The 17,204-nt window shown below is 41.8% G+C and overlaps 1 protein-coding gene across 2 annotated transcripts in view; it reads left to right on the forward strand.

Moving 5' to 3' along the window:
- The window catches only part of kirrel1b (kirre like nephrin family adhesion molecule 1b), a 114,119-nt gene that overhangs the window by 66,197 nt on the left and 30,718 nt on the right, over nucleotides 1-17,204 (forward strand). For both annotated transcript variants that reach the window (XM_078263354.1, XM_078263355.1), the window contains exons 2-4: nucleotides 867-1,016; nucleotides 11,504-11,653; nucleotides 15,368-15,525. In XM_078263354.1, the coding sequence (XP_078119480.1) occupies nucleotides 867-1,016; nucleotides 11,504-11,653; nucleotides 15,368-15,525 (458 nt within the window). The remainder of the gene's footprint in view (nucleotides 1-866; nucleotides 1,017-11,503; nucleotides 11,654-15,367; nucleotides 15,526-17,204) is intronic.

Raw genomic sequence — 17,204 nt, forward strand, 5'->3', positions numbered from 1 at the left:
ACCAAAGCCTCATTAAAGTCCAGGGAAAACTTGAAAAGGGGGCAAGAAAGAGACAAAACAAATGCAGAAGGCACAGAGGAATGACAAATATGTAAATTTGATCAATTGAGCTCTGGGTCCAGTTAAAAAGAGAAATGATTCAAACCAGATAGAATAGAATAGATATTTATTGTAAAATATAAAAATCAAGATAAATAAGCACAATGAGGTGGTACTTTATACATATATGAGGTTATTGCCCTTCCAGTTCTTGGGGTTTATTGCAAATTAGTCTTATAGAGGGAGGATATGGAGAGGAGGAGGGTTTGTGCATTTTACTGCCTGTGGGAAAAAGCTGTTTCTTAGTGTGCTTGTTCTGGATCTGATTGTCCTGTATTTTATTCCAGAAGGCAGGGGGGAGAACACGTGATGTCCAGAGTGAGTGGGGTCCTTTATGATACAGCTGGCTTTCTTTTGGAGTCGGCCAGTGTTTGTTGTCCCAATGACACTGCTCTGCTGCCTATTTTATTGAATAAAAGCTGTCAAATCTCCTGGGTCCCTCCATTTGGCCAATGCATATGTGCATAAATGCAGGCGATTCAATTCAAAACCTTACCGTGCCCAGAAGAGAAATTTCACTCACAGACAGGGTTCATATTTAAACACACTCGCAATAAAAAACACATAATAAAAAAGGAGAATAAAAACACCATATACACTATAAAGACGTATAACAAATCAGCCCAACAGCCACCATATGGACAAGCACCAGTCGATAAGACTGGAGAGGGACCGTGTCGCTCGATACAGTGCAATAAAAATTGGCAGCTCACGGCCAGGTCACAAGAAAAGGAACTTCACATTGATTTCCCCTCTCTGTGTTGCAGTGTGGTGCATTCACTTCTCTCAGGAGCCGGCAGACCAGTCGGTGGTACTGGGAGAACAGGTGGTGTTGTCCTGCGTGGTCTTCAACTACAGCGGCATCGTCCAGTGGACCAAGGACGGCCTGGCCCTCGGCGTTGGAGAGGGTCTCCGAGGTAAGGGCAGTGGTGAAATGTAACTAAGTACATTTACTCAAGTACTGTACTTAAGTACACATTTGAAGTACTTGTACTTTGCTTGAGTCTTTTCTTTTCATGCCACTTTCTACGTCTACTCCGCTACATTTCAGAGAGAAATATTGTCCTTTTTAGTCCACTACATTTATCTGAATCTTTAGTTACTTTACAAATTAAGATTGTTGCACACAAAACACATGTAGTTTATAAAATACGATGTTTTATTATAAATCAAACTACACAACAATATGGTGTATAGCCCTATGAGTCCAGCTGAAATGATTAGAACATTAAACACACAACTGTTTGGATCGTTTCCAGTTTCTGTAATATGAGGATTTGAGTACTTTTACTTTTAATACTTTAAGTACAATGTCCTGATGATACTTCCATACCTTTACTTATGTAACATTTTCAATACAGGACTTTTACTTTTAAAAGAGTATTTTTAGAGTTGTATTAGTACTTTTACTGAAGGGTCTGAATACTTCTTACACCTCTGGGTGAGGGAGGGGAAAGAAATCCTGTGGTGGGAGAGGAAAAAACCTTGCAGCTTCACCCAGCTGCAGGGATCAAAGTGAAGGGAAGAAGGGGAATAACTCAGACATGGTTTTGGTTCAGTTTTGACTGTAAGAACCCTGACAAAAGCTTTTATGGCTGAAAAGTGTAGTTTCTTTTAACATTAAGGGAATGAACACTGACCAGAGAGAGGGAGAGAGAGAGTTAAGAGTCAAGAGGCGTGTGAGTGACAATCTGGGCAAAAATGAGTTCTGTATATCATGCCGAATTAGAGAAAATCCCTCACAGTGCTGACAAAAGCAGACGCACATTCGCATTTACATTTTAAGCCGACACACACATCCAGTATGACTTACTGTGAGTGCAACAGCAAAATACACTTCATTTTAGAGATGGGGATGTATCACATGCAACCAAAAGTGAGGAGAGCCAAAACCACAAGAGGGGTTTTTCTGCATTCAGAAGATGGTCAGAGGAAACTGAGAAGTGCCAGAATAAGAGGCTAGGACTGGGAGAAGAAGAAGAAGAAGAAAATGTCCTTCTCTATTGACCTGACAAATGACTACTGCTGCTCGTAGCTCTTACTCTTTGCTCCCCACCCCAAAAGTATGATCAGCCCCCCTGGTTAATGGATATACATTTTGATCACACATGGCCAGTTTAGAAGTAAAAACATATTGAACTCACTGTAGAGCACTTGTTGCTCTAAAAAATACATTGTGTACTGCACTTTATTTCTGTTGTGTTTCCTATTATCAGAAAACTGTGTAGGTTTACTTTGTTGAAGTTTGAGGCAAGTTTATTGTAAGTTTATTGCATTTTATTTTTTTACGGTTCTGTGAAAAAAGAATCTTCCCAGCCCTTGTCACATGACCAATTAATGTTTCCATGATGAATGTCCAAATGTTTGCCTTAGGAGCCCATTGAAAATGTGTATTTTATTTGGATACACAATTTGTTGAAAATAAAAACAACATCCAATATTTCCTATATTTCTAAGCAGATTTTCTATGCTGTATTCTGATAAAATACCCCCCCTACTATGCAACAATTCGGTGCGATATGATGCAGTCTGATACAGTTCTTAACATTTGTTTAATGTAGACGTAAATTTTCCATAATAACTCAAAATAAGCCAATTCTATAAAATTGACATTGCTTACCTTCAAGTTGATATATTACACATAAGACCAGGGAATCCCAAGTATTTTTGTTACTTCATGGGAAGGAACAAAAATGGAAGACAAATGTATCATTTCCGAATTACATTACAGCATTGTGTTTATTACTTTTTCCAGTAGACACAGTTAGACAAAAGACTTACTCAGACAATTCTTGTTTAACTTTATTCTTTACCATGATATCAGAATCAGAATAAGAATCAGAAAAGTTTTATTGCCAAGTACGTTTTTTACACATACAAGGAATTTGTTTTGGTGTTGTAGGTGCATGTCACACATTCTCTAAAATAAGTTAAACAAGCAGGTTAAACAGAACAAACAATATAAGTATAAATATATGTATATATATACACACACACAGAATGTATTAAAAATAAGAGAGTAATAGTTAAGATAAAAAGAGCAGATTAAGTACAGTGGCATGTAGAGCCAGAGGGGGGGTGTGGAGAAAGTCAGGGTGGTTTCCAGGCCTTGCTGATAAGGCTTGTGGCAGAGGGGAAAAAACTGTCCTTGTGACGTGAGGTTTTGGTCCTGATGGACCTCAGCCTCCTGCCAGAGGGGAGTGGCTCAAAGAGTTTGTTGCCGGGGTGGGAGGGCTCAGCCACAATCTTTCCAGCACGCTTCAGAGTCCTGGTGGCGTAAAGGTCCTGGAGCGGCGGCAGATTGCAGCCAATCACCTTCTCAGCTGACCGAATGACACGCTGCAGTCTGCCCTTGTCCTTGGCTGTGGCAGCAGCGTACCAGATGGTGATGGAGGATGTGAGGATGGACTCAATGATGGCTGTGTAGAAGTGCACCATCATTGTCTTTGGCAGGTTGAATTTCTTCAGCTGCCGCAGGAAGTACATCTTCTGTTGTGCTTTCTTGACGAGGGAGCTGATGTTCAGCTCCCACTTGAGGTCCTGGGAGATGGTAGTTCCCAGGAAACGGAAAGACTCCACAATGTTAATTGTGGAGCCACAGAGCGTGATGGGGGCAGGTGGGGCTGAGTTCCTGAAGTCCACAACCATCTCCACTGTCTTTAGAGCGTTGAGCTCTAGATTGTTTTGATTGCACCACTTCACCAGGTGGTCAGCCTCCGACCTGTAGGCGGACTCGTCTCCATCAGAGATGAGTCCGATGAGGGAGGTGTCGTCTGCAAACTTCAGAAGCTTGACAGACTGGTGACTGGAGGTGCTGCTGTTGGTGTACAGGGAGAAGAGCAGAGGAGAAAGAACGCAGCCCTGAGGGGATCCGGTGCTGATGGTCTGTGAGTCAGAGAAGTTTTCCCCAGCTTCACATGCTGCTTCCTGTCAGACAGGAAGTCAGTGATCCACCTGCAGTTGGAGTCAGGCACACCAAGCTGGGAGAGTTTCTCCTGAAGCAGAGCGGGGATGATGGTGTTAAAGGCAGAGCTGAAGTCCACAAACAGGATCCTGGCGTAGGTTCCTGCGGAGTCCAGGTGCCGGAGGATGTAGTGTAGGGCCAGGTTGACTGCATCGTCTACAGACCTATTGGCTCTGCAGGCAAACTGCAGGGGGTCCAGGAGGGGGTCGGTGATGGCTTTGAGGTGAGAAAGCACAAGGCACTCAAAGGACTTCATAACCACAGAGGTCAGGGCGACGGGTCTGAAGTCATTAAGTCCTGTTGTCCTTGGCTTCTTGGGAACAGGGATGATTGTTGAGGTCTTGAAACAGGCTGGCACATGACATGTCTCCAGTGAGGTGTTGAAAATGTCTGTGAACACTGGAGACAGCTGGTCAGCACAGTGCTTCAAGCTGGATGGGGAGACAGCATCCGGTCCAGCAGCTTTCCTGGGGTTCTGTCTCCTGAACAGTCTGTTGACGTCCTCCTCATTGATGGAGAGAGTCGTCACTGAGGTGGGTGGGGAGGTGGAGGGGGGGACCTTTAAGGTGGGGGAGGTGGAGGTGATGCACTGTAGCTGGAGCTGTTGGGAGGTGTCGCGGGGGATGGTGTCAGGGAAGACCCTTTGTTGGGAGGTGTTGAGGGGGATGGTTTCAGGACTGACCCATTGTCCATCAAAGCGACAGTAGAAGTCGTTCAGGTCGTTGGCTAGGCGTCAGTCGTTGGTGGAGTGGGAGACTTTGGGCTTGAAGCTGGTGATCTGTTTGAGCCCTCTCCAGACAGAAGCAGAGTCGTTCGCTGAGAACTGGTGTTGGAGTTTCTCAGAGTATCGTTGTTTAGCCTCTTTCACCGCCTTGCTAAACTTGTACTTTGCTTCTTTAAGTCTGTCTTTGTCCCCACTCCTGAACGCATCTGCCTTATCCAACCTTAGCCTTCTGAGTTTGGCTGTGAACCAGGGTTTGTCATTGTTGAAACTCACCCTGGTACATGATGGAACACAGCAGTCCTCACAGAAGCTGATGTATGACGTCCCAGCCTCTGTGTACTCATCCAGACTGTTGGTTGCAGTCCTGAACACATCCCAGTCAGTGGAGTCCAAACACGACTGGAGATCCTCCACAGCTACACTGGTCCACTTCCTTGATGTCCTCACTACAGGTTTGCAGAGCTTAAGTTTCTGCCTGTAGGCGGGGATCAGGTGGACCATGACGTGGTCAGATAGTCCCAGTGCAGCACGGGGGACGGCGTGATAAGCATCCCTGACTGTGGTGTAACAGTGATCCAGAATGTTCTCCTCTCTGGTCGGGCATTTAATATGCTGTCTATATGTAGGTAGTACATGAGTGAGGTTTCCTTTGTTAAAGTCTCCAAGGACAATAACTAGGGAGTCCGGGTTGGTCCGCTCCACACACAGTATCTGTGTCGGCTTGCATGCGCTGTGCGTCCTGCACATTGGTCTGCGGCGGCATGTAAACACTGACCAGAATGAATGAATGGAACTCACGGGGTGAATAAAAAGGCTTACAGTTTATGATGAAAGATTCCAGGTCAGGAGAACAATGCTGCTGGATCACTGTCACGTCGTTGCACCAACCGCTGTTGATGTAGAAACAGATTCCTCCACCTTTAGTTTTGCCGGAGAGGTCCGTGTCTCTGTCCGCTCTGTAGAGTTGGAAGCCTGCCAGCTGCAGCGCAGAGTCCGGTATTAATCCACAGAGCCATGTCTCCGTGAAGCACAAAACAGTAGATGAAGAAAAGTCCCTGTTTCCCCCCAACAGCAGTTGTAATTCTTCCAGTTTGTTGGGCAGTGAACGCACGTTAGAGAGAAATATGCCACCGTAACGTGTGCGTAATCCTCGCTGGCGGAGACGCACCAGTGCACTGGCCCGTTTCCCTCTCCTCCGACGTTTCACTGCGTGAGTAAAGGTGAGCACACCTTTGACTAGAATGTCCAAAATTTCCAGTGTAGGGAGAAGAAAAGTAGGAAATAAATCCTCTGGTGTTGTTCCCCTGTTCAAGAGCTCTTCTCTGGAGAAAGAGATCCGGGTACCATCGCAAAAAACAAAGTTAAAACACAAAACAACGCGCACAGACACACCGAGTCGACCGTCTGCGGCGCCATCTTAGATCTATCTATCTATCAATATCGATATCTATACAACCCTGACACCCATTTCCTGAAATCCTGTCTACTTGGTATCTTGTACCCTCAGCTCTAACTATTTACCATGTCACGAAAGCCATCACTCTAAACTGTAAGGTCTTAAGTTCTTAGCAAGAAAACAGGCTATAGATGCCGTGAATACCTTAGACCTCAAAGAGTTGTGGCTAAGTTGAGAGTCTTGCATTTCCTTTTACGAGAGTGGAGATGCTGTGCAGAATAGGTAGCAAAGCTTTAGTCAACCAGTTCGTAACTTTGGAATCTTGTAATCGACCGGTTCATGGTACATTTAGATCGATCCAGGGGTCAGCGTATCAATGTAGTCCCGTCTTTAACGTTAAAACTGGTTTCTGATTCGTATCTGTAAACCGTTAACACCCCTTGTAATCAAACAAGCTGCATATGGGCGGTAAACCACACTGGCGACTGGTCAAAACCTGCTTTTCGTTGAATAATCTGTGTTTTTTTTATTGTTTGTTTTTTAATCTTTTATCCATCAATGACATCCGATATCTTTGATGCTAAGCGTCATTGCTGTTGGTATTTCTGCTCTGCCTGTCAAGGACTATGACATCTTGGTTCTTACATGTCGTGTTGAAGCTTAAGTTTCTGTCGGTGACACTACAAGGACCCAAACTGTCACGCCTAATACTTCGTTTTTCTTCTGTTAATTCCAAACTTACGACTGAGACTGTAAAAACTTAGACAAAGCTTTCATGACCCACATGGAACCCTATTCTCAAATCATTCGGTGATAAAGGGTAAAACGCATTCATTCATATATGAAAATGTCACAGATATTTACTTTAATGAAAAATCTAATAATAGAGTACGCTCAACAAAACGTACCATTATAAATGATAAGTCCATCAGCACTCGCATACTTCGTGCCCTTTCAGCTCTACAGCGCACATCACATTGTAAATGAATCCACAAAGAAGACACTCACGCACACACGCACACACACGCGCACACACACACACACACACACACACACACTACACAGCACACATACACACAGACACACACATACACACACACACACACACACACACACACACACACAGGCACTCAAGTGATAATCTGACATGTGATGTGAATCTTGTGTTCAACTCAATTTAATTCAGAGGTTCAGTAAAGGTCAGCACGTCTCTCTCTCTCTCCCCCACCCTTCTCTTATTTCGTGCTCCTCCATCTTTCAAACTACAGCTCCATCATCACTTGCTTTATGTGTTCCCCAGATCCCCTCAGTTGCTTTTCATTTCTCTTCCTCTGCTCTTCTCTCACCCATTCCTCCTTCCTCCCTCTCTCTCTTTATGTCGGCAATGCTCTCTTTGTCCTTGCAGCCTTTTTGCGAGCATGCGTCCGGTGATAAACACACCGGCATTTGATAAACATGTTGTCCTCTCTGTCTCCTTTTCTCTGCTTTTCAACCATCCATCATTGCCTTCTGTCCGTTATTTATCCATCAGCTGTCTGCGCTGCCATTCCTCCCTGCACCTTGACATACCGTCTCAATCTTTTGCTTTTCATGTAAACAAGAGGTCATGTCCACGTGCGGAGGAAAGTCTGCAAGTCCGTTCCTATGTCCACCGACAAATAATGTATATTTATTTTGATCATACTGGTGCATGAAACGTGTGACACGTAAGAGATTGTTTCTGTGTGCCCTGTCGGATTTTAAACCGCTGTTGATGACAGTGTGGGAGTGCAGATAAATGTGCATTAAATTCAAACCTGCAGTTTGCACACACACACAACACACACACACCCACACATACACACACACAGAGGAGATTATCATTTGTTCATTCACTGACAATTTCTTTTTCCGACACCACATAGTGGGTATGTAAATCTTAAATGCATGCAATACAAAGCAACCCCTTTTAGAATTTGATCAATGCAGAATAAAATGTAGCGACATACACACGCAGGAGATCTGCGTTCATTCAGTGACAAAAAATTTTTTTTATGACATAGTTGTGTACTGTATGTAAATATTAAATCCATGAAATAAAAAGAAAACCCTTTTAGTATTTGATCAATGCAAAGTAACATGTAGCTACATACACATGTGTCTATCATGTTTACGTGTATCAGTGCAAATACCTATAAAACACACACGCTCATCTGCTCACTACCTGCAGGCATTAGTGGCAGTTTATTATTCCTCCTCCTCCACTTTCTTCTCCTTCCCCCCGGGGTGCTTTCACCTCTGTGGTTGCTATGCTGCAAGGTGCTAGAGTGGATGATGTAATCTTCACCAATACTTTTGTCCCCCCCCCACCCCCCCTTACACACACACACACACACACACTCACCCAACCTCTTTCTTCCTCTGCACACCCAAACTGTCTGCCTGTTTGCCTGCCTGCCAGCCTGCCTTTGCCATCTGAATCCATGATGTCATGTTAGGATTGGGCACGGAGGATCAATGAGTGCCCCCTAGTGGGACGTCACGCTCAATTATGTCTTTGTCTGAGAGCCGAGGGTTCAAACAGAGAGAAAAGGGGCTGTTGTAATTGGAACGGCGCTGCTTAGTGTGTCATACAGGAACTGATGTGGCATCATTATAGGACTGTGCAATTAATCTGATTTTATTCGTGATTAAGATTTCGGGTCCTAACGGTCACAAAAACAGAGTCATTGAGAAAAATGATTTTTTTAGTAAACTCTTATTTTTGTCTTGTGTTCTGAATGAAGAAAAACGGGAAAAGTATGAAGGGAAATTTCACTGTTTAAGGTGTTTTCACTGTTGATTTGTTGAACTGTTTCACTTTTTTAAGTTCAATAATTGGAACATCTTTCCAAAAGTCAATGTAATCGTGTTCGATAATCGTGATTTCAATTTTGACCAAAATAATCGCGATTATGATAATCTTTTCCATAATCTAGCAGCCCTACATCATGTTGGATGAGTGTTTGTGCTAAAACCCCTGTTTACCTCTGACTGTGCTGCGGCGTAGCCCTGTGTGTGTTCTTCTGCGTCCATTACACCGTCCTCTGTGTTGTTTGTGTAACGGACATTACTATCATGATCTCCCGAGGCTCTGCTTAATGCAAAAAGGTCTTCAATACTTCTGAAATAAATGCTATTACTGTAATGCTAAATGCCATCTGCGTGTGTTGTGACTAAATGCTTTGACATTTTCACATAAATATGTGTCCATTTGCTGCTCTCTGTCTCTGATTGGCATAATGCAATTGTGATTCAGTTTTTATCCATTTCATAAGAGCTTTTACATCAGATTTATGTTGTAAACAAGTCAGCAGAGGACAGGAAAACAGTCACTGACGTTGAATAAAAGAAGATGATGAGTGGATGTAGAATTGTTTTGAAAGGTTTTCTCTGCCTTTTCCCTATTCCTGTATGTTGTTTTTTTTTGTGTTCCTTAACCTGAAAATCAAAATCGAAACTTTAGAAATTACAATTTAAAGTGTTATTTTACCAAAATTATTAAAAACTATATTTTCTCACTTACCTATAGTGGTATCTGTCTGCCTATTTATTTGTTCGAGTTTTGGACATATCCGTGTCTGAGATTTCTGCTTCAACCGTAATAGGCTACAATAGAGAATTATATTAGTGCAACTCATAACATTATTTACATTACATGTCATTTAGCTGACGCTTTTATCCAAAGTGACATACAATGTCTATACATGTAAGAGGTTGTATACCTCTGGAGCAACTAGGGGTTAAGTGTCTTGCTCAGGGACACATTGGCTGATGTATTGCAGTGGGAATCAAACCCAGATCTCCCACACCATAGGCATGTGTCATATCCACTGTGCCACCTGTTATTAAACAACATCTAGACAATTTAAAGCAACATATCTTTCCAGAAAAGGTGTCATGTAAATCCACAGAAGACACTGAACAGTTTCCACAGGGACTACTTTTTATCCGCAACTGTTCACAATGTTTTCAGTGGATTATTAATTTGGATGGACTACCCCTTTTAAATGAACTATTTCTTACGTGTTTTTTACCTGTCCAGCCTGAACATTCTTGGCAGGATTTAAAGACTTGGGACAACTAAAAATGTCAATAAAACTATGTTCCCACAGATTCTTCGTAACAGAAAACCTATAAGTGAGAAAGTGCCAGTTCTAAAATGTGAACCTGGAGCTTTCTTTCCCCTGTGAGTTTAACTTTTAGTCTAGTTTTCGAGACGAGCAGATGGAAATAAAAAGTTCTCTACCAGTGTTTCATTATTACTCCCTGAAACGTGTCACTCAGTGTTTCTAAAATAAAGGTGATATTATCTTTAGTTAATCTGTAAAGGCAGTGCGGATGACTCATGACAGTAGTAGCAGCGTGTAATGAGCCTCTTTATTCATGCCAGCAATAATCTCTGAAACGATCATGTTTTCCAGGTGGCACCACTATTTTTTTTTTTATTACATTCCCGAAGTTAATATTCTAAACTCGTCAAGCTTTTTTGACCTGGAAATAAACTGCATGACTCCAGAGATGGTCACAAGTCATTTTTTGCAAGTCCAAGTCAAGTCTCAAGTCTTTGAGCTCGAGTCCAAGTCAAGTCTCAAGTCTTTGAGGGCAAGTTCAAGTCAAGTCTCAAGTCTTTGAGCTCGAGTCCAAGTCAAGTCTCAAGTCTTTGAGGGGCAAGTTCAAGTCAAGTCTCCAGTCTCTGGCCATCTGATCTGTCCCTAACACTGTATTGTTAAATCTTATGAATTCAAAGCATGTCCTGTAGCTACCATCCAGACAGTACAGTATCAAAATCAGCTGTAGGATAACTTTATGGGGTCTACTTAACACATCCCTCTAGACCTCGGACCTGGTGAAATATTAACCTAAAGCTGTCACATCATATGGATACAACTATAAAGATACAATGCGAAGGTATGGCAAAGGTCAGGGGACATACAGTTCGTCATACATTTCCCCGTATATGCGCCAATAAAACAAAATAGAAATACATGAATACATTTTGATTTAAAAAGCAATAATTGCATGGAAACAGGTTGTTGACGAGTCTCGAAGCTCGAGTCCGAGTCAAGTCTGAAGTCTTTTGGGTCGAGTCCGAGTCAAGTCTGAAGTCAGCTGTTTGTGCGACTTAAGTGCGACTCGAGTCCCCATCTCTGCATGACTCACAGTGGAACTGAAACAGAAACTCCAACAAGCGCATGAATCACAATGTGAGTGTTCTGCTGGATGTCTCTCCATCTATTTAACTGTAACCTTGTGTGTGTGTGTGTGTGTGTGTGTGTGTGTGTGTGTGTGTGTCCTGCAGCCTGGCCTAGGTACCGTGTGCTGCGGGCTCTGGACACCGGCCAGTACAACTTGGAGATCTCCAACGCGGAGCTGTCTGATGACTCTCTGTACGAGTGTCAGGCCACAGAGGCTGCCCTGCGCTCCAGGAGGGCCAAACTCAACGTACTCAGTAAGTGCAAATACTCCTGCCATTGTTTGGATAATTTTTTTCTTTTAAACCACCACAGTTTAAGCGAAGGACCTTTTCATTCCAATGAGAGCGGAAATGATTATCAAATCAAAGAAGGAGAGAGAGAGAGAGAGAAAGAGCTTCACACTTAGAGGCACCCTTAGTTTAGTTTAGTCTATATCTACAACGTTCAGCTGCCGCCGGAGTTCCACTTTTCGGCCGTATGTCCGTTACCTTCCTCTTTCTTTGTGTTGGCGTTCTAAACTCTGGTGGATTTATGAAGACTATGGTTAACTGCTCCTCAGATCTCTGCAGGGTAAATCCAGACAGTTAGCTAGACTATCTGTCCAATCCAATGAATGCAAAAATATTCATAGTAAGACAGAGGTTGACGTTTATGTTGTGTTTAAACCCCCTACTGCTAGATGGCTATGCTGAGACGCACCACTAGTGTCCTCGCCTAACAGTGCCTAGCAGAGCCTGACTTTCTGCTAGAAGCTAACAACGTAGCTATGGCTGAATCCCGTGTAAGACCGGCTCCCACTGCATTCCGTGCTGAAGTGTGGAATCATTTTGGTTTCCAGAGTAAAGAGGGCACTACCGATATCGACAGGAACCATGCAGTTTGTACACTGTGTCTGGCAAAAATCAAGTACTCGGGTAATACCACGAATTTGAGGGCACATTTAGCAAGACACCATTCAGACACTCAGTTAAGTGAACAGCAAGCTAAACGAGTCAACCCCTCACAACTCACGCTCAAGCTCAAACGCACAATTTATCACCGACTTCAACTCGTGCAACCAAAATAACCCAGTCGGTAGTTTATTTCATTTGTAAAGATATTCGGCCTCTCAGTGTGGTTGAAAACGAAGGTTTCAGTAATATGGTGCAAACGATGGAGCCTCGTCACGCTATACCCTCCCGGCAACACATCACTGATATCGCTGTGCCCAATGTTTACAAGGAGGTTAAAACAAACGTGCTGGAATGTCTAGCTTTAGCTGAGAAGGTTGGCTTGATATGCGACATTTGGACGTCTAGGACGATCGAGTCATATGTGACTATTATGGTTCATCACATAACTGACGAATGGAAGCTAAAATCTTGTGTATTGCAGAGATGTCACAGTCAGGGACTATGTATTTTCTTTACCTGACAGTTTACATTTGTTCCTCCAATGTTTCCAAAACGTGTTATGTGTTGGATGTACCCTGTGTAGGAATAGTGCAAGGATTTTCTTCTTATTGACATAGACAGATGTCTTTTCTTTTTACAGATTGCACATAATGTGTTATGTATTGTGACAGGGGCTATGTATTTTCTTTTATTATGGCCTACTTGAGCATATAAAAATTTGCTCACTAAGAACCTGTGAACCACAATCCCAAGTTGGCAGTTTGATTTTCTGTGTACTGAATTGTTTACCTAAAGTAAACTTCTTTGACTTTTATGCACATCATGTTTTTTTTAAAATATTAGTTGTTCTAAAATTAAATTAAAAAAAAAATCCCAATATTGCCTTACGTACAGTATCGAAATATATTGCAATATACTGAATCGTGACCCATGTATCGTGATACGTATCGTATCACCAGATTCTTGCCAATACACAGCCCTAGTTGCATGACTAAAACAACTTTTGAACGTACACGTTCCACCAAAACAAGTTCCTTCCCCAGGTTATTTTGCAGAGGCACCGTTGCTCCGTCCAGCACTTAGCACCACCCAAGACAATTGTGATTGGTTTAAAGAAATGCCAATAAACCAGAGCATGTTTTTCTCCCATCCCAGAATGCTGTGTGGACTAGTCAGACGAGACTAAGTTTAGTTTAGTTTAGTTTAGTTTGAACATGTTAAAAAAAAAAGATGAATAAGAACATGTACATTTGAGTACAACACACAAAAAAATCCTCAGCAAACATATCTTTCGAAATTCCATTAACTGATTCAAATAAAAAAAGGAGTAGGAAGAAGTTTAAAAAAAACAACTTTACAGGGGCTTACCAGATGAGCAGTGTGGTTAAAAGTGCATTATGAGTTTAGATGCACACATGTTAACACCTGGTTCAACTGACTCTATACCGTTGACTGTATTTCATGTATCATTCTTGCAATACATCTTTGGATTATCTATGTGTTTCAATTAGCTTCCAGAATCCATGAGTTTCTTTGGTGTGAGAAACAGAAACTGCCAATATAACAACAGAAAACTTGAGCTCACAGATGTTGGTAAAGATGGAGAAATTTAAGGAAAAACACCATAAACAGCTGGTGTTACGTGGCTCTTGAGCAAGGCATTTACTGTATCCAGTGGTGAAATGTAACTAAGTACATTTAATCAAGTACTGTACTTAAGTACAAATTTGAGGTAATTCTACTAAACTACCCAACAATATAACGGCCTGCAAGTCCAGATGAAATAATTAGCAGATGAAACACTTGATACAACTGTTTGGATCGTTTCCAGTTTCTAAAATGTGAGGATTTTTCTGCATTGAGTACTTTTACTTTTAATACTTTAAGAACAATTTCCTGATGATACTTACATACTTTTACAAAAGGATCTGAATACTTCTTCCACCACTGCTGTCAGACTAGTTACCATCTTAACGTTAGCCATAGCCTTAAATTTAGCAGGAAGTTGCTTTTAATTGTGCAAATGTCGAAGAAAAACAAGAGGAGGGATTTAGAAATCACACACTCCCAGCAAAGAGGTTAAAGGTCAAACAGTTCAAACCTCCTGAGGAAAATGCTGTACAGCAGATTTGGATATCACAACAACATGGTGTAAACTTTGTCCTAATTTTCCAAAGAGAGGAGCAGTTTAACATTACATTTTGCTGTTGTATGTTGAAAACCACATGCTGTTGTATGCTGAAAACCATGTGCTGTGTATGTGAACTTTAAAGGAACACAGCCTTGCTTGTTTTAGGTTCATCAAACTTTAGGTTAATCAAAATCTTCCTATCAACTGAAGCAGCCAAAGTAAACTTTTTCTCAATGGTTATCTCCCACATCACATACTGTCTGATAACTTGGTCTAACACACTCTACTGCAATGCAAGCACTGGAATCATTATACTGTACAAACCAGCACTTAAAATATTAGATTACAACCCTTCAGATTTCATTATTGCCATATCCTGAAAAAGTACAAACTACTCACATGGGAAAACACCATTGAGTTTAAAAATATCTGTCAAAGATGCCAACACTGATCAATCTGATATTCCTTTTATATTATTCATTTGTCTGTTGTATATGTTTTTTAATCTATAATGTAATGTGCTTGTATTTCTTCTACATAAAACCAGAATGTGCTTTTATCAGATATACATGGGTTTGTATTTTATGTTGTTTTTGTTACCTTAGGATGCCTATTAAAGTAACAATAATAGATAATAAATAAAAACTAGCGTTTCAACTACCTTGGGTGCATTTTTCTTTTTTTTTTTCCAAAGAATGTTGATTCATTTACACTGCTACTTTTTTTTTTTTAAATATAGAATTAAATATTTTAAGTATGATGGTAATGCTTCCTGAGGAAATCCAATGTTGGCGCTGTTCTATTTTAAATCACCGAAGCTGGGCAGTATTTTGTGTATATATGTTTATATACTGTACATGTACAGATTTGCCTGTATATGCATGAGTTCACACTTGCATTAATGTGTCCTTTTTTAAAGCTTGGGTTTGTGTCTTTTCCTCCAGTCCCCCCTGAGGACCCGGTGGTGGATGGATCCCCGGAGCTCCTGCTTATGGCCGGGACTCCATTCAACCTGACCTGTGTGACCCGTGGGGCCAAGCCTGCAGCACACATCCAGTGGACCAAGGATGGAGTCCCTGTGGAGGGGGCCTACCAGTCAACGGTGACTCACATACACCCATGCATACATGCAGATAATAGCAAGCACACGTGTCTGGGTCATGCAACATAAAACCACATAAACCCATGAAGAGTTTTAGCAGTATGTTTTTCTCCCATCCCGGAATGCTGTGTGGACTAGCCAGACCCTCCTCCGCAGCGCCGTGAGGAAGGTCTGGCAATGCGAGACTAATTACACCAAAATAAGGTCTGCATAATCTCACAAGCCTACTAGGGGCTTCAAAAGAGTTTGTAACACAAATTCTCATCAGACTTGACATTTTTTTTAGTGTCTGAGGTGTGTGTACACAGTGTGTACACCTCAGGCCGTACATCACCCCTGGAGTCCTGCATTCAGTGCAAAGTCAGCACAAGACTCTTGGTTCCTGGTTGACATAATGATAACCAGTGTTGGGGAAGTTACTTTTAAAAAGTAGTGTTTGCTCGTTACTCGTTACTTCTTAAAAAAGTAATCCGTTACTTTACTTAGTTACCCCCTATGGAAAGTAACTTTTTACTTTACTCGTTACTTTTACGTTACTTTTAAAAGCAAAAGTTAATTATACAAAAACTATCTTTGACCATGAAGCCAGTCTATGGTTTATCAGTGAAGTGTCTGAACTACACTGCAGGCTGGATTCTCTACTCACACACGAGTGACGGCTGAGCGCGAGTTGATTGCACATCGGCAGGTCATCAGCGTTACACGGTGTTAGTGTATGTAATGTCTGTATCGACTTGTACCGGTCGCGCAGCCATGATGGTCCATGCATTGTTCGTAGACACATGCAGCCTCTTTTCTGGAAATCCCTGCGTGTCCGTGCATTTTCAGTAGTAGCGCGTTAAACTACTTTTTACCCAAAAAAGTAGTTATGTTACTTTGTACTCCCAACACTGATGATAACATCTCGGCAGATAGGGACCGTATTTATTATGGAATGTTTTGGAATGCGCACAGATTGCAGATTCTGACCTGCTAACCAGCAGGCAGCAGCATTGTGTGCCTTGAAACCTTGGAGGAGACGATTATTGCAGAATGTATTTTCCATAAAGGCAAAAGGGAACAAACATTGCTAAAATGCATCACCAGTATCTATTTGCCATTTCACACTAATTAACACACTCACTAGGAGAAAGCCATGACTGCTCTGCCATTTGCCAAACAAAATGAAATTAAAACACAAAGTGCTGTCATTGCTATGTCATACTATCACATTTAGTGAAACAAAACTGCATTTTTGGACCAAGATGAGTCACACGAAACTGAAAATTGACAGAACTTGGCAAGCCCAAATTCCCCCTCCCTGGCTCAGCTACACAATGATGCCACAGTCGACATTGCCGACACACAGAATGCTGCATCTGGTGTACATGCTCATGTGTTAAAGTAAAAGTGCAACTCTCTTTTAAGGCCAAAATATGAGGTTTATGTGATAAACAACAGCATGACATGAGAGTGTTACACCTCTCACTCAGTCAGAACAAACTGTTACTCACTCAATATTCATGAGCTCTTTAACATTTCAGTTGTGTTTTCAGAAGTGTTTGAGCACATTGACAATATGGAAGATTCATAGTAATCTTGACTTTGGTTTCTCTCCATTTAAGCAGATTAAGTTGAATAAAAGGCAATGAGGTTTGGAATAATACCTGTGTGGTTACTTGTACTTTTATTGGGTCGTA

This window comes from Sander vitreus, chromosome 12, assembly GCF_031162955.1.
Source record: "Sander vitreus isolate 19-12246 chromosome 12, sanVit1, whole genome shotgun sequence".
NCBI classification, from domain to species: domain Eukaryota; kingdom Metazoa; phylum Chordata; class Actinopteri; order Perciformes; family Percidae; genus Sander; species Sander vitreus.